Source organism: Kogia breviceps, chromosome 19 (assembly GCF_026419965.1).
Source record: "Kogia breviceps isolate mKogBre1 chromosome 19, mKogBre1 haplotype 1, whole genome shotgun sequence".
NCBI classification, from domain to species: Eukaryota; Metazoa; Chordata; class Mammalia; order Artiodactyla; family Physeteridae; genus Kogia; species Kogia breviceps.
Genome location: NC_081328.1, coordinates 14,854,672 through 14,872,193, shown reverse-complemented (window position 1 = coordinate 14,872,193; position 17,522 = coordinate 14,854,672). Strand labels below are relative to the sequence as shown.

The window sequence follows — 17,522 nt, the reverse complement described above, 5'->3', positions numbered from 1 at the left end:
GGGTGTGGCTTCTTCAAGATCACCCAAAAGGTGTGGCAGAGGCAGAATGGACACGTTCTGCCTCCTGTGGTTTGCAGCCAGGCAGCTACCATTACTCAGTGCTCATGTGCTAAGCATGCACTTGGCAGTTTCACATGTAATCAGTTATCCTCCCAAGAGACAGAGACACTGAGGCTCAGAATGGTTAAGTAAGTTGTGCAAGGTTGCACAGCCAATGCGTGGCAAGCCTGGGACTAGAACCCAGAGCTCAGCAGCTGCAGAGCTCAGCTCAGTCTACTGCTCTCACTGGCCCTCAGCTGTACCTCTTGACTCTCTCCCCACCAGCCTGGCCGTCACTATCCTAGGGCACTCTTGCTGGGAGCCCTGCAGCTTGGGGTGATGGGGAAGGAAGTCCTGGTGGTGTCTTGGAGGGCCAGTTAGGGTGGGCAGTGCTTTGAGTGCGGCAGATACACTCAAAGGGAACTTCTCTGCCAGAACAGGTGCTTTCCCCCTTCTGCCCTATTTCTCACTACTTTGTCTCTTTAAACTTTCCCCATCCTACCAGATCCAGCTCCAGTCCCCACTTGGGATTGAGGGAGCCATCCCTGCCTGGCCCAGTGGGTGACAATAGCTCTGTCCTCTGATCTCCTGGGGGCATTTCTTGGGAGGCCCTCAGCACATGTACAGCTTTGTCCATGGCCAAGGATCTAGCACAAGGCATCTCCCTTCCTGCATCTCTGCCCACAAATGCTGACCCCTGGTGCCAGGTACATTGAAGGTGGGCTCAGGGGACACAGTCTCCAAGCCAGGATTCTGCCTGTCTGCATACTTGGAAGACTCCCTGCTCCCCAAGACTCCCTGCTTGGCCCTTGGCCAGGAGGAGTGGGCAGGGGAGAGCAGGGGCAGGCAGAGGTGTATCCTGCAGGGAGAAGATAGGCAGCCAACCCTTGGCAGTGCCCCAGAACAGCCCCAACTGGCAACTGATGAAGAGTGTCTATTGGCACAAGCTGGTGGGCCCTGCAACCCCAGACTACCCTCTCTTCCCCTGCCACTGACCATCCCCCATCTCACCCTCTTACTACCTTCTCTTGGCCACGCCTGGCAGTTCGGTCAAATCTGGAGTACAAATGTGAATGGGGGCACCTCCTCTTGGCTGGGACCCAGGCAAGGAAACTTGGGGCAGGGCTAGAACTCAAGATTTGGGGGCTCAAAGAGTATCTGGCCCAACTGTTCTGAAGAGTGAACCCTCCAATACTTTTGGGGCTGTCTGCCATCTGTGGGCATGCCTCCAGCGACAGAGAGCATGCTGCTTCCTGAGCTGCCAGGAACAGCTACCTCCCCCATTGTACTAGGTTGGGGGTGGGTGGGTAACCCTGGGCTTTGGCATCTCCAGCGTTGGGGTCTTCTTGCCGATGGAGGGAGTATGGGGGTATAGCAGGCAACACCCAGGAGTCAGCCCACCTGTCCTGGTCCTGCCCCTAACAGGCTAGGTCCCTCTGCACAAATCACTTCCCCATCCCGAAACTTCATTTCCCCATCCCGAACCTTCATTTCCCCATCAGTAAAATGGAAAAAGTCTCACATTCCAGGATCTGGTGAGCCACAAAGGGCTCTGTGAAAAAAATACTGAACGCCACTGTTTACTGAGAATTTACCATACATCTAGCACCATTCTAAGGTGCTTTACTAGAATTAACTCATTTATCCTCCCACAATAACTCTGAGGTATGGACTTTTATAGATGAAGAAACTGGGACCCAGGGAAGGGCAGTTCCCAAGTTACCAGTTTGGATGTGTCAGATTCAAACGCAGAGGCCATGCAGCCCTAGAGCAGTGCTGTCTCATAGAACTTTTCGTGATAATGGAAATGTTTTATGTCTGCATGTCCATCATGGTAGTCCGTAGCCACACGTGGCTAGTAAGCCCTTGAAATGTGGCTGGTGAGACCAAGACACCGAATTTTAAATTTGATTTCATGTTCATGAATTTACATTTAAATCGCCACAAGTAGTTGGTGGCTACCATGATGGAAAGCGCAGCTCCAAAACCTGACCTCTAGACCCAGAAGTATTCACCGCTCAGAAGGGAAGAGCCTAGAGTGGGAGGGGGTCCTGGAGAAGATTTAGATGGGCGGACAAGGTACTTCCCTGGTGGCACAGTGGTTAAGAATCTGCCTGCCAATGCAGGGGACATGGGTTTGAGCCCTGGTCCGGGAAGATCCCACATGCTGCGGAACAACTAAGCCCGTGCGCCACAACTACTGAGCCTGTGCTCTCAAGCCCACGAGCCACAACTACTGAGCCCATGTGCCACAACTAGTGAAGCCTGTGCGCTCTAGGGCCTGTGCTCTGCAACAAAGAGAATCCACTGCAATGAGAAGCCTGCGCTCTGCAACAAAGCATAGCCCCCGCTCGCCACAACTAGAGAAAGCCCGAGTGCAGCAGTGAAGACCCAACACAGCCAAATATAAGTAAATAAATAAATATATATATATATATTTTTTTTTAAATAAAAAGATGGGCTGACAGTGTCTACTCCCTTCCTTTGGGCCTGGGAAAACTGGGGCCTGGGGTTGGGCAGGGAGAGGTGACAAGGAACCCTGGGACTTCTTTAGGTTTTTCATAAAGGCCTCAGGAGAGCTGGGCCTGTCAGCCACTCACTCCTCAGGGAGGATTGGTGTCACCCACCCATGATGTTTTCTTCCCAACCTGGGCCGAGCACTGATGTTTGGAGGGGTGGGATGTTCAATGGGCAATTTGGGGAGCTCAGGCAGAGCCAGTATAGGACTTTATGGATGGAGGGCAGCCAGGAATGCTTGGCCTCGGGTGATTTGGCCCAGGATGGGGCCAGGGTGTGTGAACGCTCCATGACAACGCCTGCTGTGCTCGGCTCACCTGCCCCTACCTCCCTGCCCAGTCAGGCACACAGGGGCAGGGAGCCTGGCCTGGCCACCACCCCAGGACACCTGGGAAGCCCCAGAGTAGCTGCCTGGTCTTGGGACCAGGGGAGGGCCTCACATTTATGGGTCAGGCAGGACTTCCTAGGGAGCTAGCTGTCTTCCACCCAGAGCGGCGCCTTTTATGCCTGGAATCAATATTTTACACTTTGTTTGTGAAGGAACTGAGGCTGACAGGCAAAGTGAATCATCCTAGTTCATACAGGAGGAAAGTGGCAGATAAGCGGTTTGAACTGGGTTTGCTTCCACAGTTTCTACTGCAGAGTTGCTGCTTCATGTGAGCATGTGTGGGCCTGTGAATACATGGGCCCGTGTGCATACATGAGTGTGTGCATGTGCCTACGTGTGTGTGTGTGTGTGTGTGTGTGTGTGTGTGTGTGTGTGTAGATCCAAACACACAAGTGCCAGAAGTCATTACGCTTTGTTCTCGACCATGGATGCCACACCCTGGAACCTGGATTTACAGCCCTCAAGCCTGGAAAGGCCCAACCTCCCAGAAGGAATGCACTTCTCCCCAAGGCAGCTCCTGTGCTGCCTCCTTTTCACCCTGAGCCCTTCTTGGACCCTGACTTGACCCTTCCCAGAGCCATGTGGCCTGGACAGCCCCTCAGGCTCTGGGTGTGTGTGGAGAGAGGGGACAGGGCTCTGGGCCACTGCCCTCTTCTCCCCAGTGCCCCTTCCCTCCTGTGAGGCTGTGGCCAGGGGCCCAGGCTAGAGGGGGTGGCCAGCTAACTGCCACGTTCTCCGCTTTCCAATTTAAAATCTAATATGGTCTCGCCACTGCAGAGCTGGGGGCTGGAGAGGTGATTAATGAGGCCTCTGCTAAAGCGTCGCCTGCTGTGCTCTACACCTTCCCCTGCAGCCCTGAGTTCCCCGCTCCTGCCTGCCTGCTGGCCCTGGGACCCCTAGCCCTGCCTGCCCACAGTTCCTGGTGCTGGACAGGTGGCACAGGAGCTGGGGGCCTGGAGTGGGGCGTTGGGAGAGAGAAAGGGGCTGGCCTTGGACGTGGGGGCAGCAGGACTGACGCCCACCCCTGGGGCAGGCTGGAAGGAGAGGGAGGAACGACCTGGGCCCTCTTTGGCCTTACCTCCCTCACCAGCTGGTAACTGACCATTCTGCTAACTCCTCGTGATAATGCCAGCTGGCAGGAGTGTGGCCAGGGCAGAGGAGGGACGCGGCCCTGAGCTGGGTGCTCGGGTCAGCCCTCCCCCAGTGCCGCCACCTCAGCAGCAGCAGGGATCATATTTCTCTGAATGGAACACCTTGGAAATGTCAGCTGGGCTGAGGAAGGCTGTGAAGGCCTTCTCCCTGGAGCTGGTACCAGGGCCGGCTCAGCCCAGCCCAGTGGTGAAGCTGGGGGACAGGGGTTGGTCTAGGGAGGAATGGCCATCCCCTCCGTCCTCTGCCCCCTGCCCAATTCCAGGTACCTGCCAAGGAGAGTCCCTCCAAGCCACTGAGCCCAGCAAGGTACCAGGGCCCGAGAGCGTGTACCAACCTGGGCCCCAGACCAGCATCTTTGGGCGGTTGCTCCCTCCCAGGCCCCTGCAATCCCCCCTGCAGTTCAAAAGCTGACATTACTGAGGTTACTCCCAGTGCCTATGTTCATCTCTGAGCTGAATGGCCGGCCCGGTAGCCCCAAGATTCTGTGGCCTTTGGTCAGAGGAAGAGGCTCACTCTACGTACCAGGGCCAAAGTGACCTTGTGACCTTTGCCCTGTGGCTACTTTTGTCAGCTACATCTGGGAAGAGACGGATTGAAGGATTTAGCTGCGCCTAGACCCCCAGCTTCCCTGATCCTTAATGTTGAGGTGGGCTCTCTCTCCCCTGGAGGTCACTAGAATGTCTGTCCTGAGCTGTGAAAGCTGAGGAGACTGGTGAGGCCTTGTCAGAGCCCTGTCTCCAGCATGGAGGTAGCTTTGCCATGGACAGGCTGTGTGACCTTGGGCTTCTCTTGCCCTCTCTGGGCCTGTCTGGTTTTTCATATAGTACTTGGTTCCTGGCTTTTTAGGTTCTTTGGGTGGGTGAGGAGGAGAGTCACAGCCCCTCTACTATCAGTGCCCAACTGCAGGGGTTGATGGAGCCTCACAGGGGGCAGTAGTAAAAGTGGAGGGGGCCTGGCAGAGCAGGGAACTGTGCTCTGTTGACTTGCCACTTTCCTTCTGAATGTCACTGGACCCCATATACCTCATCTCCAGTACCTGAAGTCCCTGTATGTGGGGGGGTAGCCTCATCCAGGTATACTCCCTCCCCTGTCTTCCTCACACTTTGAACTCCATTCTGTCTCTCCAGCTTCTATGGGGGAGATGCAGGAGGTCCTACCTTACTTCCAAATGGCCTGCGGAAGAATCACTGGAGGCCTGGGATCTGCCTTTAGAGGTTTGGAAGGGGCAGGGGGAGGGTAGCCTGGAACCTTCTCCTAGCCCCAGGCAGGTGGCATGGGGCCTAAGCTGCCCCAGGGCATGGGCCCTGCACCTGTGGACAATCCCAGACTCCCCTTGTTTCTATGGCCTGTGGGACCGAGGGGAAAGGGGCTTACCAGCCCAGCACCCCAGCCTGTGAGGCTACCGAGGATCAGCTTGTCCTCCCCACTTCCCCAGCAAGCCTGAGTGGGGGAGGGGAGGGGTGCAGAGCAGCTAAAAATAGCAGCAGCAGCTCAAGTCTCCTTGAGGGGTCAGTGGAGCCCAAGATTGGGGAGGAAGAGAGTGGAACAGGCTCTGGGGAGGGGAGAGACCAGACCGAACTGGGACCTGCTGTGCCTACACCCAGGGCCACAGTCCCAGGGTATAGGGACAGAAGGCTACAGATATGCAGGGACGTATGGACAAGCCAGGCAGAGATGTATACAGACATGCATGGCTACCTGCATATCTGGGGCTTCTTCTCCCCCCAGACCCCCTGGGAACACCAGATGGACCCAGCTGTGCAGCCCCCAATCCCTCAGTCTTCTCTCTTGACTCAACCTTGCTCTGACTTCCAAGGACCCTGCCAGACGGGGTGTGTGTACACCTTGAGTAGAGAAGGCTAAGTCCTCCCTCTGTGTCCCTGACAGTCTCCTTTGCTCGAGGCCCAGGGCAGGGGAGGACCAGGGGGCGCCAGAGGTAGCATCAGGGATACAGGTGCAACAGAGACTAGGCTGAGGGCACCCTCCCACATCTGAGCAGCAGGCTTCTTCCAAGCCTGGGCTGCCAGGCAGGGTGGGGCGATGAGAGGGAGATGGCTGGACCCAGAAGAGCAAGGCTAGGGCTCTGTCAGGAGATGGAAAGAATGGAGTGGGCGGTGAAGGAAGGTGGACCAGGGGAGGCTGGATAAGCAAATGCACCAATGACCTCTCTCAGGCATGCCTTGTTTGGTCCCACCTTTACACCTTTGCCCGGAGACGCCTGGGGCTCTTCTGTCCTCAAAAGAAGGTGACTCCCTCTCCCCCATTTCCTCTAACCAGCCAGAAAATAGGACCTCACAACAAGAGGGAGGCTGCCAGCTGCCAGACCAGATGTTTCCAATCACTAGCACATCCCCTTGCTGGATATAAATGATATCTAAGAATGTCCATCAGAGCAGCAAGCCAGGGTGAAAGCCCTTAGAAGCACTCTAATCCCAACCTCATCCCTCTACACTGCTAGTCTCAGCTTCGTAGACAGACCTGGGCCAGCTGGCACTCACTGCCCACCCTTGCCTTGGGAGTTCAGCCCTGGGCTCCTCCGGCTTCTGACCCAGCTCCTCCAGTGACGACCTGAAAACCAGCCCCTCCTGGTGCTGGACAGCTCTGGCTACAAGAGGACCCTCCTCTTAAGCGGGGCTTCCAGTTTCTTCCCTGTCACCACCCCTTCTGATTTTCTTTGATTTGGATGCTGTTTTTTGAAAGAGGTGGGACAGATGCCATGAATTCCCAAGGAAACTGAGGCACAGGAAGGTGACATGGTTTGCCCAAGGTCACCCAGCCAGTAAGAGCCAGTATCAGGTTTAAACTCTGGGAGTCCTGGTGTCCTGACCAGCATTCTTCGAATCATGTTCTTCCTTTGGGGCTGCCCCCTCCTCCCAGAGGCACGACTTGGCTCTCCAGACTGCATGATATCCCCCCCTCACAGGCTTTGGGGCTCCCTAGGCACCTGCTGGCTGGTGGGACCCAGGCCAGACATTCAGCAGGTGGCTGCCTGGGGCACAAAGGAGCTGGTGCTCAGCTGCTGGGCTGGGAGGGAGAGAGGGAGAAGCTATGGGGGTTGGAATGGGGGAGGCATGGGGCTGAGAGTGGGAGGGGCAGGGTCTGCTTCTGTGCCTTTTATAAGGAGTGAGAATGCAAAGGGGGTAAAACAGCATGCAAATGAGCATCTGTTGGGGGTTGCTCTGTGGTTCAGGCACTTTTCACAGGGCCCCTGCAGTTCTGCCCTTGCAGCACATGACCAGCTGGAAGGAGAGTCCTGAGGGTAGAGAGAGGAGCCCATGGGGAGGGGAGGAGTGTGGGACTGAGGGAGATGCTGAGGTTGATGGGTGCAGGATTCCGGCTGGGCCCCTGGGGACTGCACTGGGGGAGGGGAGAGACCCACAGCTTGGATCTTCCAGCACATGTGGTTTGGTGGCAGGAAGGGCCCTGCACCTGCTCTGCCTTCTTCGGGGGTTAGAGAGACACTCAGACCCAGCAAAGATGGAAAGAGTTGTGATGGGGGGCACCAAGCAAGGCCTGGCCTGGGGATCCCAGAGGCTCACTTGCTACAGATGAGAAACTGAGGCTCAGAGCAGTCCCTGGCCAGGAATATCTTGTCCTTTTGAAGGTGAGTGGTTGGATGCTGTTTAGCATCTAATTAAATTTAATTAAAATCAGAGGGTCTGTGGTCTAGCTGGGGAGGCAGTCACAGCTGAGTTTATTAAGAAGGCAGCTCCCCCTCCAAAATGAGTTCCTTAAGGGCAGGGATTATGTTGCATTTCTGCCTATTAAAGCACCTGATAGGAGCTGAATAGAGGGTTGTTGAATGAAAAAGGGATGGGTGGATGAAGGATGGATGGATAGGCTAAGTTCCTGATGGGTGGTAGTGTTGAGAGAAGAGAGAGAGCCCTCTGGGCTGGATGATCAGGAAAAGAGGGGGTAGTCAAACTGAAATAAACAGAAGGACCCAGGGATAGCATTCCAGGTATGGAAAAATGGCTGAGCAAAAAAAATGTAGAGGTTTGACTGAACAAGGCATGTACAGGGTCTAGGGTTCACCCTAGCACCCTCACCCAGTCTCTCTGTTGCCCACCTTCCCACACACTCAGTTCCTTCTCCTCTCCTGGCAGAGCCCCTTGTCCCTGCTGAGACCAGCCAGTACCCCTCAACCCTGCCCCTTTCCACCAGCCTGTCTGCCAGCAAGGCTGCAGACTCTGCAGCCTGAGACCCTGGATTGTTGTTGGAGAAGCAGCAGGTTTGTTTACTCCAGAGCCCACCTGAGAAATCTCAACAATCAATGGCCAACAGCACTGCCGGTGCTGCGGTATCGATCCGCCCCTCCCAGGGTGGGCAGCCGGGTGGCAGGTAGGCAGGTGGAGGGAAGCTGTGGCAGCCTTGGTTCCCAGTCCTGTCCAAGATCTGAGCTTCAGGCAAGTTTGGGCCTTCCCTCCTGGGGGCTGGGCCTCAGCGGGGGTGGGGGTAGGGGTGGGGGTAGGTGGGGCAGCCCAGATGCAGGAGAGGAGTGACTCGTATTCTCATTCACCAAGGCTCCTAAAAGATGGGAGAATAAGAATTACCCAAGGTCACTGGCCTCTGGGCCAAGACTTCAGGGTTCACTTGACTCCCAGTCCCGTGCCCTATACTGGCCTCCAAGTGTCAGAAAAGATGTTTTATTCCTCTGCCCCTAAGGACTGAGCAAGATAAAATGTCCCTAATCTACATCAGTAAGGACTGAGGGTAGACATCAGGAAGATAAACCATTGTCATCATTAGAAACATGCTAGAAGAAAGTTAGGAGCCATTTATGTCTTGGGTCTGTCTGACAACATGGGCTTGAACTTGGCATTCTATAAAATGCAGATAATAGCTTCTATCAAATAGAGATGATATGAGGACTAAATGAGCTACCGTATATAAAGCAGTACAGTGCCCGGCACATAGCTGGTATCTGATAAATGTTTGCTATTATTGTTGCTGCTATTATTATTATTAGGATATTGATACTCTTCTGGGTTCCCATCTGCTTGTACTGAAGCTTTGCCTTAGGGTGGGGGAGTAGACACAGTGCTGGCTGCAGCCAGGTTTTGCAAAATGGGCAGGCACTTTGGAGTAGTCTTATTACTTATTGGCTTTAAGCCCAGGGTAAGTGACTTAATCTCTCTGAAGCTCAGTTTTCCTATCTGTAAAGTGGGGATAACTAGTCTCTTGTATTAAAATAGAAAAGGCTTAAAAATGAAAGACTTGGCCCCTGAGGGTTCTGAGCCAGACCTCATACCTCAATAACATGTTTGTGAAATGATGAATGAATGTACCCCAGGGGATGGATACACCGCAGGGGCCACTTTTTCAGAGCTGTGGAAGGTTCCTGGACATGAACTGTGGTGGTCCTGGATGACTCCTCCACCCCCACCTTTTCATTCAAGAGCATGACAGGCTCAGAGCTGCTCCCAAGGTTTCATATTGGTCCTTCCAAGCTCTGTGTGGGTGTCTGAAGCTGAGACGGATGAGGAGGTGATAAAGACAGAAGACATGGGGCTGCCCCTCCCTTGTCTCAGTCCTTAAGTTCATGCAGAGCACCCCCTCCCAGCCAGCAGAAGTGGTGGGTACATGAGGTGGGAGCGAGTCAAGAAGCCTAGGCTCTGGGCTTAACTCTGCCGCTGCCTACCTGCACAGCTCATGAATTTATTCAATGTGTATTTAATGCATGCCATGTGCTAGGCTCTGTGCCACTGGAGACCCAAGCAGTGGTGGCACTAGGGCAGCAGGAGAGAGGCTTTAGCCCTCTCAGAATGGCCATCAGAACCCCAACCCCAAGCCACCTCAGGCTGATAGCGTGACAGCTTAATTTGTGGAAGGGAAAAACTAAGTAAAGGCTATAATTTACAGTTGGGATAATTGGCCAACCGTTAGGAAAGGGAAAAAATCCTAACATACAATCTATGTAAAAATAGTGTGCTTGCTACGCAAACTCAGCTTCAAGACACAGTCCCAGCTGCCATGCACCCAGCTCTCCTTTCTAAACAGGCAGCTGACCCTAAACTTCTTCCAGAGAGGAATTCTAGAACTGCCCTGAAATGGAGGGGCTGAGCAAAACAGATTTGGTACCCTTGTTTTTGAGTTCTGTCTTGCTCTTGGAAAGGAGCATCAGGCAATCAGGTGCTAGCGACCCAACAAGATGGGTAAGCTGATGGGGGAAAGCCAGGGGGATGGTGGGAGCACGGAAGAATTCCCTGACCCAGGCTGGAGGTCAGGTGAGGCTTCCCCTGAGAAACCATATAGTAGATGCCCTATAAATATGTGCAGAAGAATTGCATGAAGGGCCAACTAAGCTGGGACCTGAAGCATAAGATGGAGTGAGCCAGGTTGGCCCAGGGGGGGAAAAGAATTTCAGGCAGGAGGAACAGCAAGAGACCAGAAGCTGTTGAAAACATGGATAGTTAGAGGAACTGATTGGCCTGGCTGGGTAAATTGGCTTCCCCCCAGAGTTAGTCTGAAAGGGGTCTTGGAGACCTCCTAGTGCCTGCTCCCCACCTCCCAGCTGGTGACTAGGGCTGGTAGCATTGTCTCCTCAACACCAACCCCCTGCCCCCAAGCCTCTAACGTACACAGCCTGGCTCTTCCTCCCTGAGAGGAGGCCAGTAAGCTGGGGACCCAGAAATCTGCATGACTTGACAGCCTTTGGAGGCCCTAATGTGCTTCCAGGCTTGGCAACCACCAGTTTGGTGCACCCTTAAATTGAACGCTCCAGGAGGTGGAGACCCACAGAAGACAGAGACATGCCTGAGGACTGACAGGTAGCCTGAGGCTCTTAACCATCTGAAGTGAGAGGGCGCTTCAATAAAGTAATCCTTACCTATACGCCCTTTTCCACACCCTCTTTCTTATTTGGGGGTTGGGGTACCCAGCTCTGACAGCTCTGCCCAGGTCGGGGCGCAGCATCCCTGAACTGAGCCCAGCCTGGCAAACGGGGCCTGAAAAGGCTTGGGGAGGTGGGGACAAGGAGGGTGGGAGGAGGCTGGCACACTTGGGCGCCTAGAGCTGGGTGGAGGGAGGGGCTAAGGAAGGAGGTTTTTTGACAAGCCCCCCACCATTCAGGCAGCCATGGTGGGAGGGGCACAGAAGCTCTAATTAAGCCCAGTTGCTAATTAAACCCAGCCCCTGTGTCTCCTCAATCCCCATTAGCGCCCCATGGTGTTTCCAAGGCATTTTAAGCTGCCACCCTGCTGAGGAGGCTGGGACCGCTGCCAGGGCCTGCCTAGCCTGATGAGCTTAGGCCCGTGAGGGGCAAAAAGCCAACCCAGACTTCCCCTCCAGTCTCCTCAGAAAGCCAGGGGAGCCTCCTGCCTGCCTTGTCAACCTCTGGGGCTCTGAGTGCAATCGAGACTGTCTCCCACTGAGGCTTGTCCCCAGCACTCCCTTCCTTACCCCAAAGTGCCAGGCTGGGCAACAGGGAGAAGGACTTGGTGCTAGTTTTGGCTGTAGCCCCCAGACTCAGGAATATTCTGTCAGACTCCAGCACCTACCACAGAGTCTGCAGGAAACGGCAATTACCATTTTATGTTAAGGCAGCCCTGGTTTGTTAACTCTTTCAGCACTAGGGCTCCTGGAGGCCAAGCCTTCCTCCTCTTCTTGCCTCCCAGACACCGTCCCCCCAGTTCTTGGCACAGAGAGCAACCCCTGCTTGCTGTCCCCTCCCTCACTCTTCCCACCACATACTCCATCAGAGTTCAGAGAGGGGGAGCATCAGGTCCAAGGTCACACAGCCAGTGGAGGCAGCCTCTACCTCTGGAGACCCAAACCCCACCCCAGTTTCTGCTGCTTCCACCTTCACAATCTCCCCAGGCCACATTCACACATGTGAATGTGTGAATGTTTAATTAACTTTATTGATATTCAGAAATTAGGAGAATGACTAAAGATAATTGCTCATTAAAAATCATTAAACTGACACAGCAGGCTCAAGCACACGTCGCCCCTCCCAAACCGCTTTTCTCTCCCCTTGTGGCAGGATCGCTGGGTACCAACTGTGGGTTGAGAGGACCACCGGTGGCTCATGGCGCCCCTCAAGCCTCAGGCCTATCGTGCCTCCGCAGCTGCAGAGGGAATAGGGGACTGAACCCGTGGGGTTGAGCCTGGCCCAGCACGGTCTCGCCCTGCCCCTGAGGTCTCCACCTATCCCGCCTCCTGCCACTTCTGGGCCGCTTCCAGCTGCATCCAAGCCTGTGTCTCTCTGCCTAAATGTGAGGAAAGCTGAGGCTCCCCTCTCGAGGCCACGAGGCGGAGGGATGCACCACCCAGCCACAAAGGCTCACGGGTCGAGGTCTTTACTGCTCTGGGCCCGCCTTCTTATTGCTGAAGCCCCCAGGAGCCCTGAGATGGCCAAATGCATTGCCTGCCAGTGAGACCACTCAGTACCCAAACGACTGGGACCTTGCAGCCCCGCTGGGAGGAAGGGGTGTGCTAGGGCTGGCCCAGGTCCAGGCCTTCTCTCCTCAGGCCTGGCATTGCCAGGCTCCTTCCTCTTCTCCCTTGGGGAGTGAAAATAAAGATCTTTCCAAGCAGGCAGACCCCTATCCCACATACCCCTTGGGGAAGAGGTCTCGTGGGCATTGGAGAGGTCCGGATGGTCAGGGAGGGACACTGGCTGGAGACACACAGACTCTCTGCCACAGAGTGAACAGATTCTTCTCCGTGCTCACACCCACAAGCCTAGCGAGGTTCCCCGGACCCCCGGCCACACCAGCCATCCTCCTGGAGACCTGCAGTCTCACTCCAGCCCTGCAGGGAGTTTTCTGGAAGAGGCTGCACCACACACTAGCGGCCTTACACACTCCTCACACCACTCTCTTCTGAGCCCTCATGCAACATCCAGACCTTCTGAAGCCCAGACACACTCGGACCCACTACTCCGGACACTCTGGGCCCTGATTACATTCACACACAGACCCACACACCCACACAGGCTGTTTCGGACTACAGGCCAGGAGGCACACACAGGCCCAGCACCCCAAGGGAGCTGTCCAGCACAAGGACATGGCCCAATCACAAGAAATGTCCCGAACTCCCAGGGACATTTTCGGACAGCTGGGCCAGGATGCGAGCTTCTCCTCCCCCCTCTCCCTGCCCTGGCCCTGTAGGGCGTTCAGGACTCTCCCTCTTCCGCAGCGGGAACACATGGCACTGAGTTCCTGGAGCCACAAAAGAACCCGGCATGGGCAGCCAGGGAGCAGAGAGAGCACCCCTGGCTGCATGTGACTGGAGCCAGAGGCTCAGAGAGGGGCTTCCACGCCTCTGGGGACGCAGAGCGAGGAAAACTGTGGCCCAGGGGCCCAATCTGGCCCCGGCCCCAGCGCCCTGAGCTCCAGCGAGGCCTGGAAAGATGGAGCAAAGAGGTTAGAAACTCCCACCTTCTCCTCCCTCCACATCATACTCCTAGGGATGGCGGGTCCCAACACCAAGCAAGGTTTCGGCGATCACACCAGTCACTGGTTGCAGTGGAAGAAAGACGTGGGTGTCCGTAGTTTTGAGAGCGATTGTTTGAGCCAGGGCAGGTCCCGCCGAGAGTCGCAAACCTTCCTTCCCCGAGGCACAGAACCCCCATCCTCTCCCTAACATTCCCTCGCTGCACACTCCATGGCCAAGCTTCTCTCGACCCAGGACCGATGAAGTTGGAGATCTGACTGCAAGCGGGGGACCAAGGACCGCAGGGTGAGGTACCAGTCCTCCTGCGAAGAGTCTGCGGCCATGGGGTGGGGAGGGGCCGAGCAGGACGGCAGGCAGGGAGGTCCGGGCGTGTGCAAGAATGGAGGGTGCAAGGAAAGGACTCCGGGGAGGACAGAGTCTCTATCTCAGGACCTCAGCTGTTGCAGCCCAGGGCAGAATGAGGAGCCTGATAGGGGTCCCCGGACCCCCCGAGTTTCTCCCTGGGATTGTACTCTAAATCCCGACTCCCGCGTGGCAGCGCCAAGGCGGAGAGAGGTGAGCCAAGTCCCAAATCCGGGTCCGGCCGCCATCCGGCCCCGTCGCTCCGCAGTGAGAGGCCCCGGAACGGGCGGCAAAGTCGAACGAAGTTTGGCGGGCGACAAGGGAGGCGGGACCCTGGGCCGCCAACGGGACCGTCCCGACTCACCGCCCTGTGCTCGGCCCCGCGGCACGCGCCCCAGCGCTCCCAGACGCCTGGAGTGTTAGAGAGGTAGCGCGCGGGTGAACGCGTGAGTGTATGCGGGGAGTGGGTGGCGTGATGAATTGCAGCTGAAAAATCCCATTAGATCCGGAGAGATGATTAAAGGCGAGGTCTCGGCCGGGTGCGAATGGCGGGAGCAGCGGCAGCTTCCCGCCCGCGGAGCCCGTGCCCCGCCCGGCTCGGCCGGCGCAGGGGGCAGCGCAGCCGGCGGAGCGCGGTGCCTGGGCTGGGCAGCCACATGCGCGGAGCTTAGCGCGGGGATGGTCCTCTCTTTCCACCCCCGGGACCCTGCCCCTGCCCAGTCCTGCCGCCGGACGCCGGGGTCCCTTACCGTGAGCCAGGAGCGCCAGCAGCGAGGGCAGGAGCAGCAGGGCTGCCGGGCGCATAATGCCGGTAGCGGCCGCGCCCCAGGTCGGGGCCGCGATGGGAGGGCTGGGAGCTCGGCGGGGCTTGAGTGCGGGTCCTGCCGGGGAGAGGGAGCGTGGCTGCAGCCGCCGCCGGCGCCTGACAGAATCAGCACCACGGCCAGCGCCTGGCGTCGGCGCCGGGGATTGCCGCGCGGGGCTGGGGGCGGGGGCGCGGGAGGAGCGGTTTACCGTAAAGTCTCAAGCAAAGGCGCAGAAGACACGGCGGCGGGAGCACAGGCTCCCGCGCCGCCTCCAGCTCAAGGCAAGGACTTCCCTGCTAATGTTGGGCACACGGCCCCCGCCCTTCCGCGCTGCCCACGCCCAGCCAAGCCTGCTGCCCTCTCCCCCATTAGCAGCCTGCTGAGGAGGTGGGGTTCTAACCCGATTCTCCGTGAGAGAGCAACCCTCTAACCATCTCTCCCCACCCCATCCTGGTACCTGAAGGCGCCAAGGGTGACCTGGGAAGACGTCCGCGAGTGAGGCAGCTGGTGAGGCCCGCATGCCCTTGTGGCAGCTCCGTCCTGCGCCTATAATGAAGATGGCTTTTGAGCGTACAAAGGACAATAATTTATTACTTTGTGTTCAATAAATGCCAGGGCTCCAGGCAGCTGCAGCAGCAGCAAACTGTGCTCACAGAAAAGCTTAATTATTCTAATATTATAGTTACAAGCCAGTGGTACTCGTGTCCTGGGAAGACATTCTACACTTGGCAGGAGCCAACCTGGTCAAACTGTGGGAAGCTGAAGGTAATATCCTGGGTCCCCATGCAGCCCTGGATCTCCAGTACCCTGCCTTGGCCCCCCTACAGGACCAGAGAAGCCACAATGCTAGCCAGTGAGAGCAGACCCTTCACACCTATCCCTGCCCAGGTTCCTGGAACTGGTGGAGAAAATGGGACAGGCATGGGGTGTGTGTGAGACGGCATTTCCCTAGGGCTATTTTAGATAGAGACTTGAAGGAGGCCCACGGGAGTAGCCAGGGAGGCTGTACCATTCAAGGGCATAGAAGAACAAGCTTCTAAGACTCTGCTTGGGCTGAGGAGCCCCAGTGAGTCATGGGGCAGCAAAGAGGCAGTCACATCCCTGAGGCAGATGTTTAGATCCAGAGGTTTTTCAGGCTCCAAGGATGAGCTCACTTGAAGAGCCTCAATGGACAAATGGGACATGACCCTGTGACTGATGTTATTACTCCCTGTAGAGGGAGAGGAGGGCTGAACTTCCTGTGGCCCCCAGGGAGAAGGATAGCTTTCTGTTTAGTTCTTCTCACATGAACTTGGCTCCTCTCCAAAGCTTCCAGACCCCAGTCATTGTCCAATGCTCTTCCTGACCTCATTCTAGAAGCAAGTGGCAAGACTTCTGCTCATTCCTCAGAGTCTTTTTATCCTTACTGCCTCCACAATCTTCCAGCTCAGCTTATCAGATTCTCTCTAGATCGTCTTACTGTGGGCTCTGGGGAGCTACCTTGATCGCTGCAAAGAATCCCAGGCAGCAGGCAGGTGGCATGTAGAATTATCTGAGGGAGTCACTGGGAGAGGATTTCTGGACCATTGTTTCAAGAAGCTGAGAAAAAAGAGGGCAGTAGCAGAAGGATGGCAGAAGGGAAGGGACTTGACAAAAGAATCAGAGGTAGGGAGAGGAAGCCAGGAAAGAAGATGCAGAAGGGAGGGAGGGAGAGGGTTGCCAACAGAGGAGGGAGGTAGAAGGTTTTGTGGATGAGGGGAGTTTGAGGAAATACTGGCAAATGGCATGAGATTCTTCCTTTCCTCCTTGAAGGTATTCCTGAACTCCTCTTTGATTCCTGGGCTCCTCTGAACTAAGCAGCTTGGGCAGAGGAGGGTGAATCATGACCCAGGGATGAACCTTGTGTGCCAGGATGAGTCATGGGGATTTGGAGGCTGGTGGCAGCTTGGCTTCTTGATGAGGTGGGCACAAGAAGGAGAAGCTCAGGAACATGTCATATCATGGTTTCTACCACCTGAACTAACCTAGGCATTCAGGAGGGGGTCCAATAAAGACTACAAACCCCAGAATGCATCACTCTGCCCTGAGCTCAGAGGATGGGTTTGTACTGCATCATGGGAAGAATATGTACCTGGGCTATCCCTCCCTCCTGAAGACAGTCAACGGGGCCTCTGTGCTATGGGTTCCCAGTTAGGTTGAGGCAGAGCCTGGACCAAATTGGGAAGTAGTAGTGTTTCTGTCAACACCTTTTCTCATGCCCTTCAAGGGGCCCGTTCTCCCCAGATCTCAGCATCACCCACAAATTAAGGACAATAAGATGCCTTAGGGAACATTCAGCTCTATGCTACAGGTTTATAGTGCACTCAAGTCATATACACATTTGAAAGTGGCAGCCTGGGGAGACTTGCAAGGCTCCCTTTACTGGTCTCATTTTTCCTCTTCATTCTGTGTCCTCCACGTGGCTCTTTACCCCCAGAGGATCTTGGGCTTCCTTGTCTATGTAATTGCTTGCTTCTCTTCTCTACTAGCTGTCAACTCTGTGAAGGTTCAGAACATGTCTGTCTCTTCAAATCTCAACCTAGCCCAGTGTCCCACACATAGTAGATGCTTAATAAATATTTGTGAATAAATAATGGCATGCCCAAGGCAGGTCATTGGTGCCAAATTAGTGCTGTGAGATAATGGAGAGGGGACAATTGCTTTTGAGGGGGAGGGGAGGTCATTGAAAGTTTCACACAGCAGATGGGTTGACTGAAATCAGTCTTTTTTTGTTTGTTTTTGGCCACACCATGCAGCTTGTGGGATCTTAGTTCCCCCGACCAGGGATTGAAACTGTGCCCCCTGCAGTGGAAGCTCTAAGTCCTAACCACTGGACAACCAGGGAATTCCCTGAAATAAGT

At 55.6% G+C, this 17,522-nt stretch overlaps 1 protein-coding gene across 6 annotated transcripts in view; it reads right to left on the bottom strand.

The window, feature by feature from the left end:
* SEZ6 (seizure related 6 homolog) overlaps positions 1-17,522 on the bottom strand; it is a 99,617-nt gene that overhangs the window by 30,433 nt on the left and 51,662 nt on the right. The window contains exons 1-2 of one of the 6 annotated variants that reach the window (XM_067022079.1): positions 14,852-14,868; positions 14,587-14,718 (exon numbers count right to left, since the gene is read on the bottom strand). The exons of 1 other annotated variant lie outside the window; for it this stretch is intronic. In XM_067022079.1, the coding sequence (XP_066878180.1) occupies positions 14,587-14,641 (55 nt within the window). In that variant the 5' untranslated portion in view covers positions 14,642-14,718; positions 14,852-14,868. Of the gene's footprint in view, positions 1-14,586; positions 14,814-14,851; positions 14,869-17,522 lie in introns of those variants that run through there. 4 more of the 6 variants (XM_059046330.2, XM_059046329.2, XM_067022080.1 and 1 more) reach the window with 4 other exon arrangements.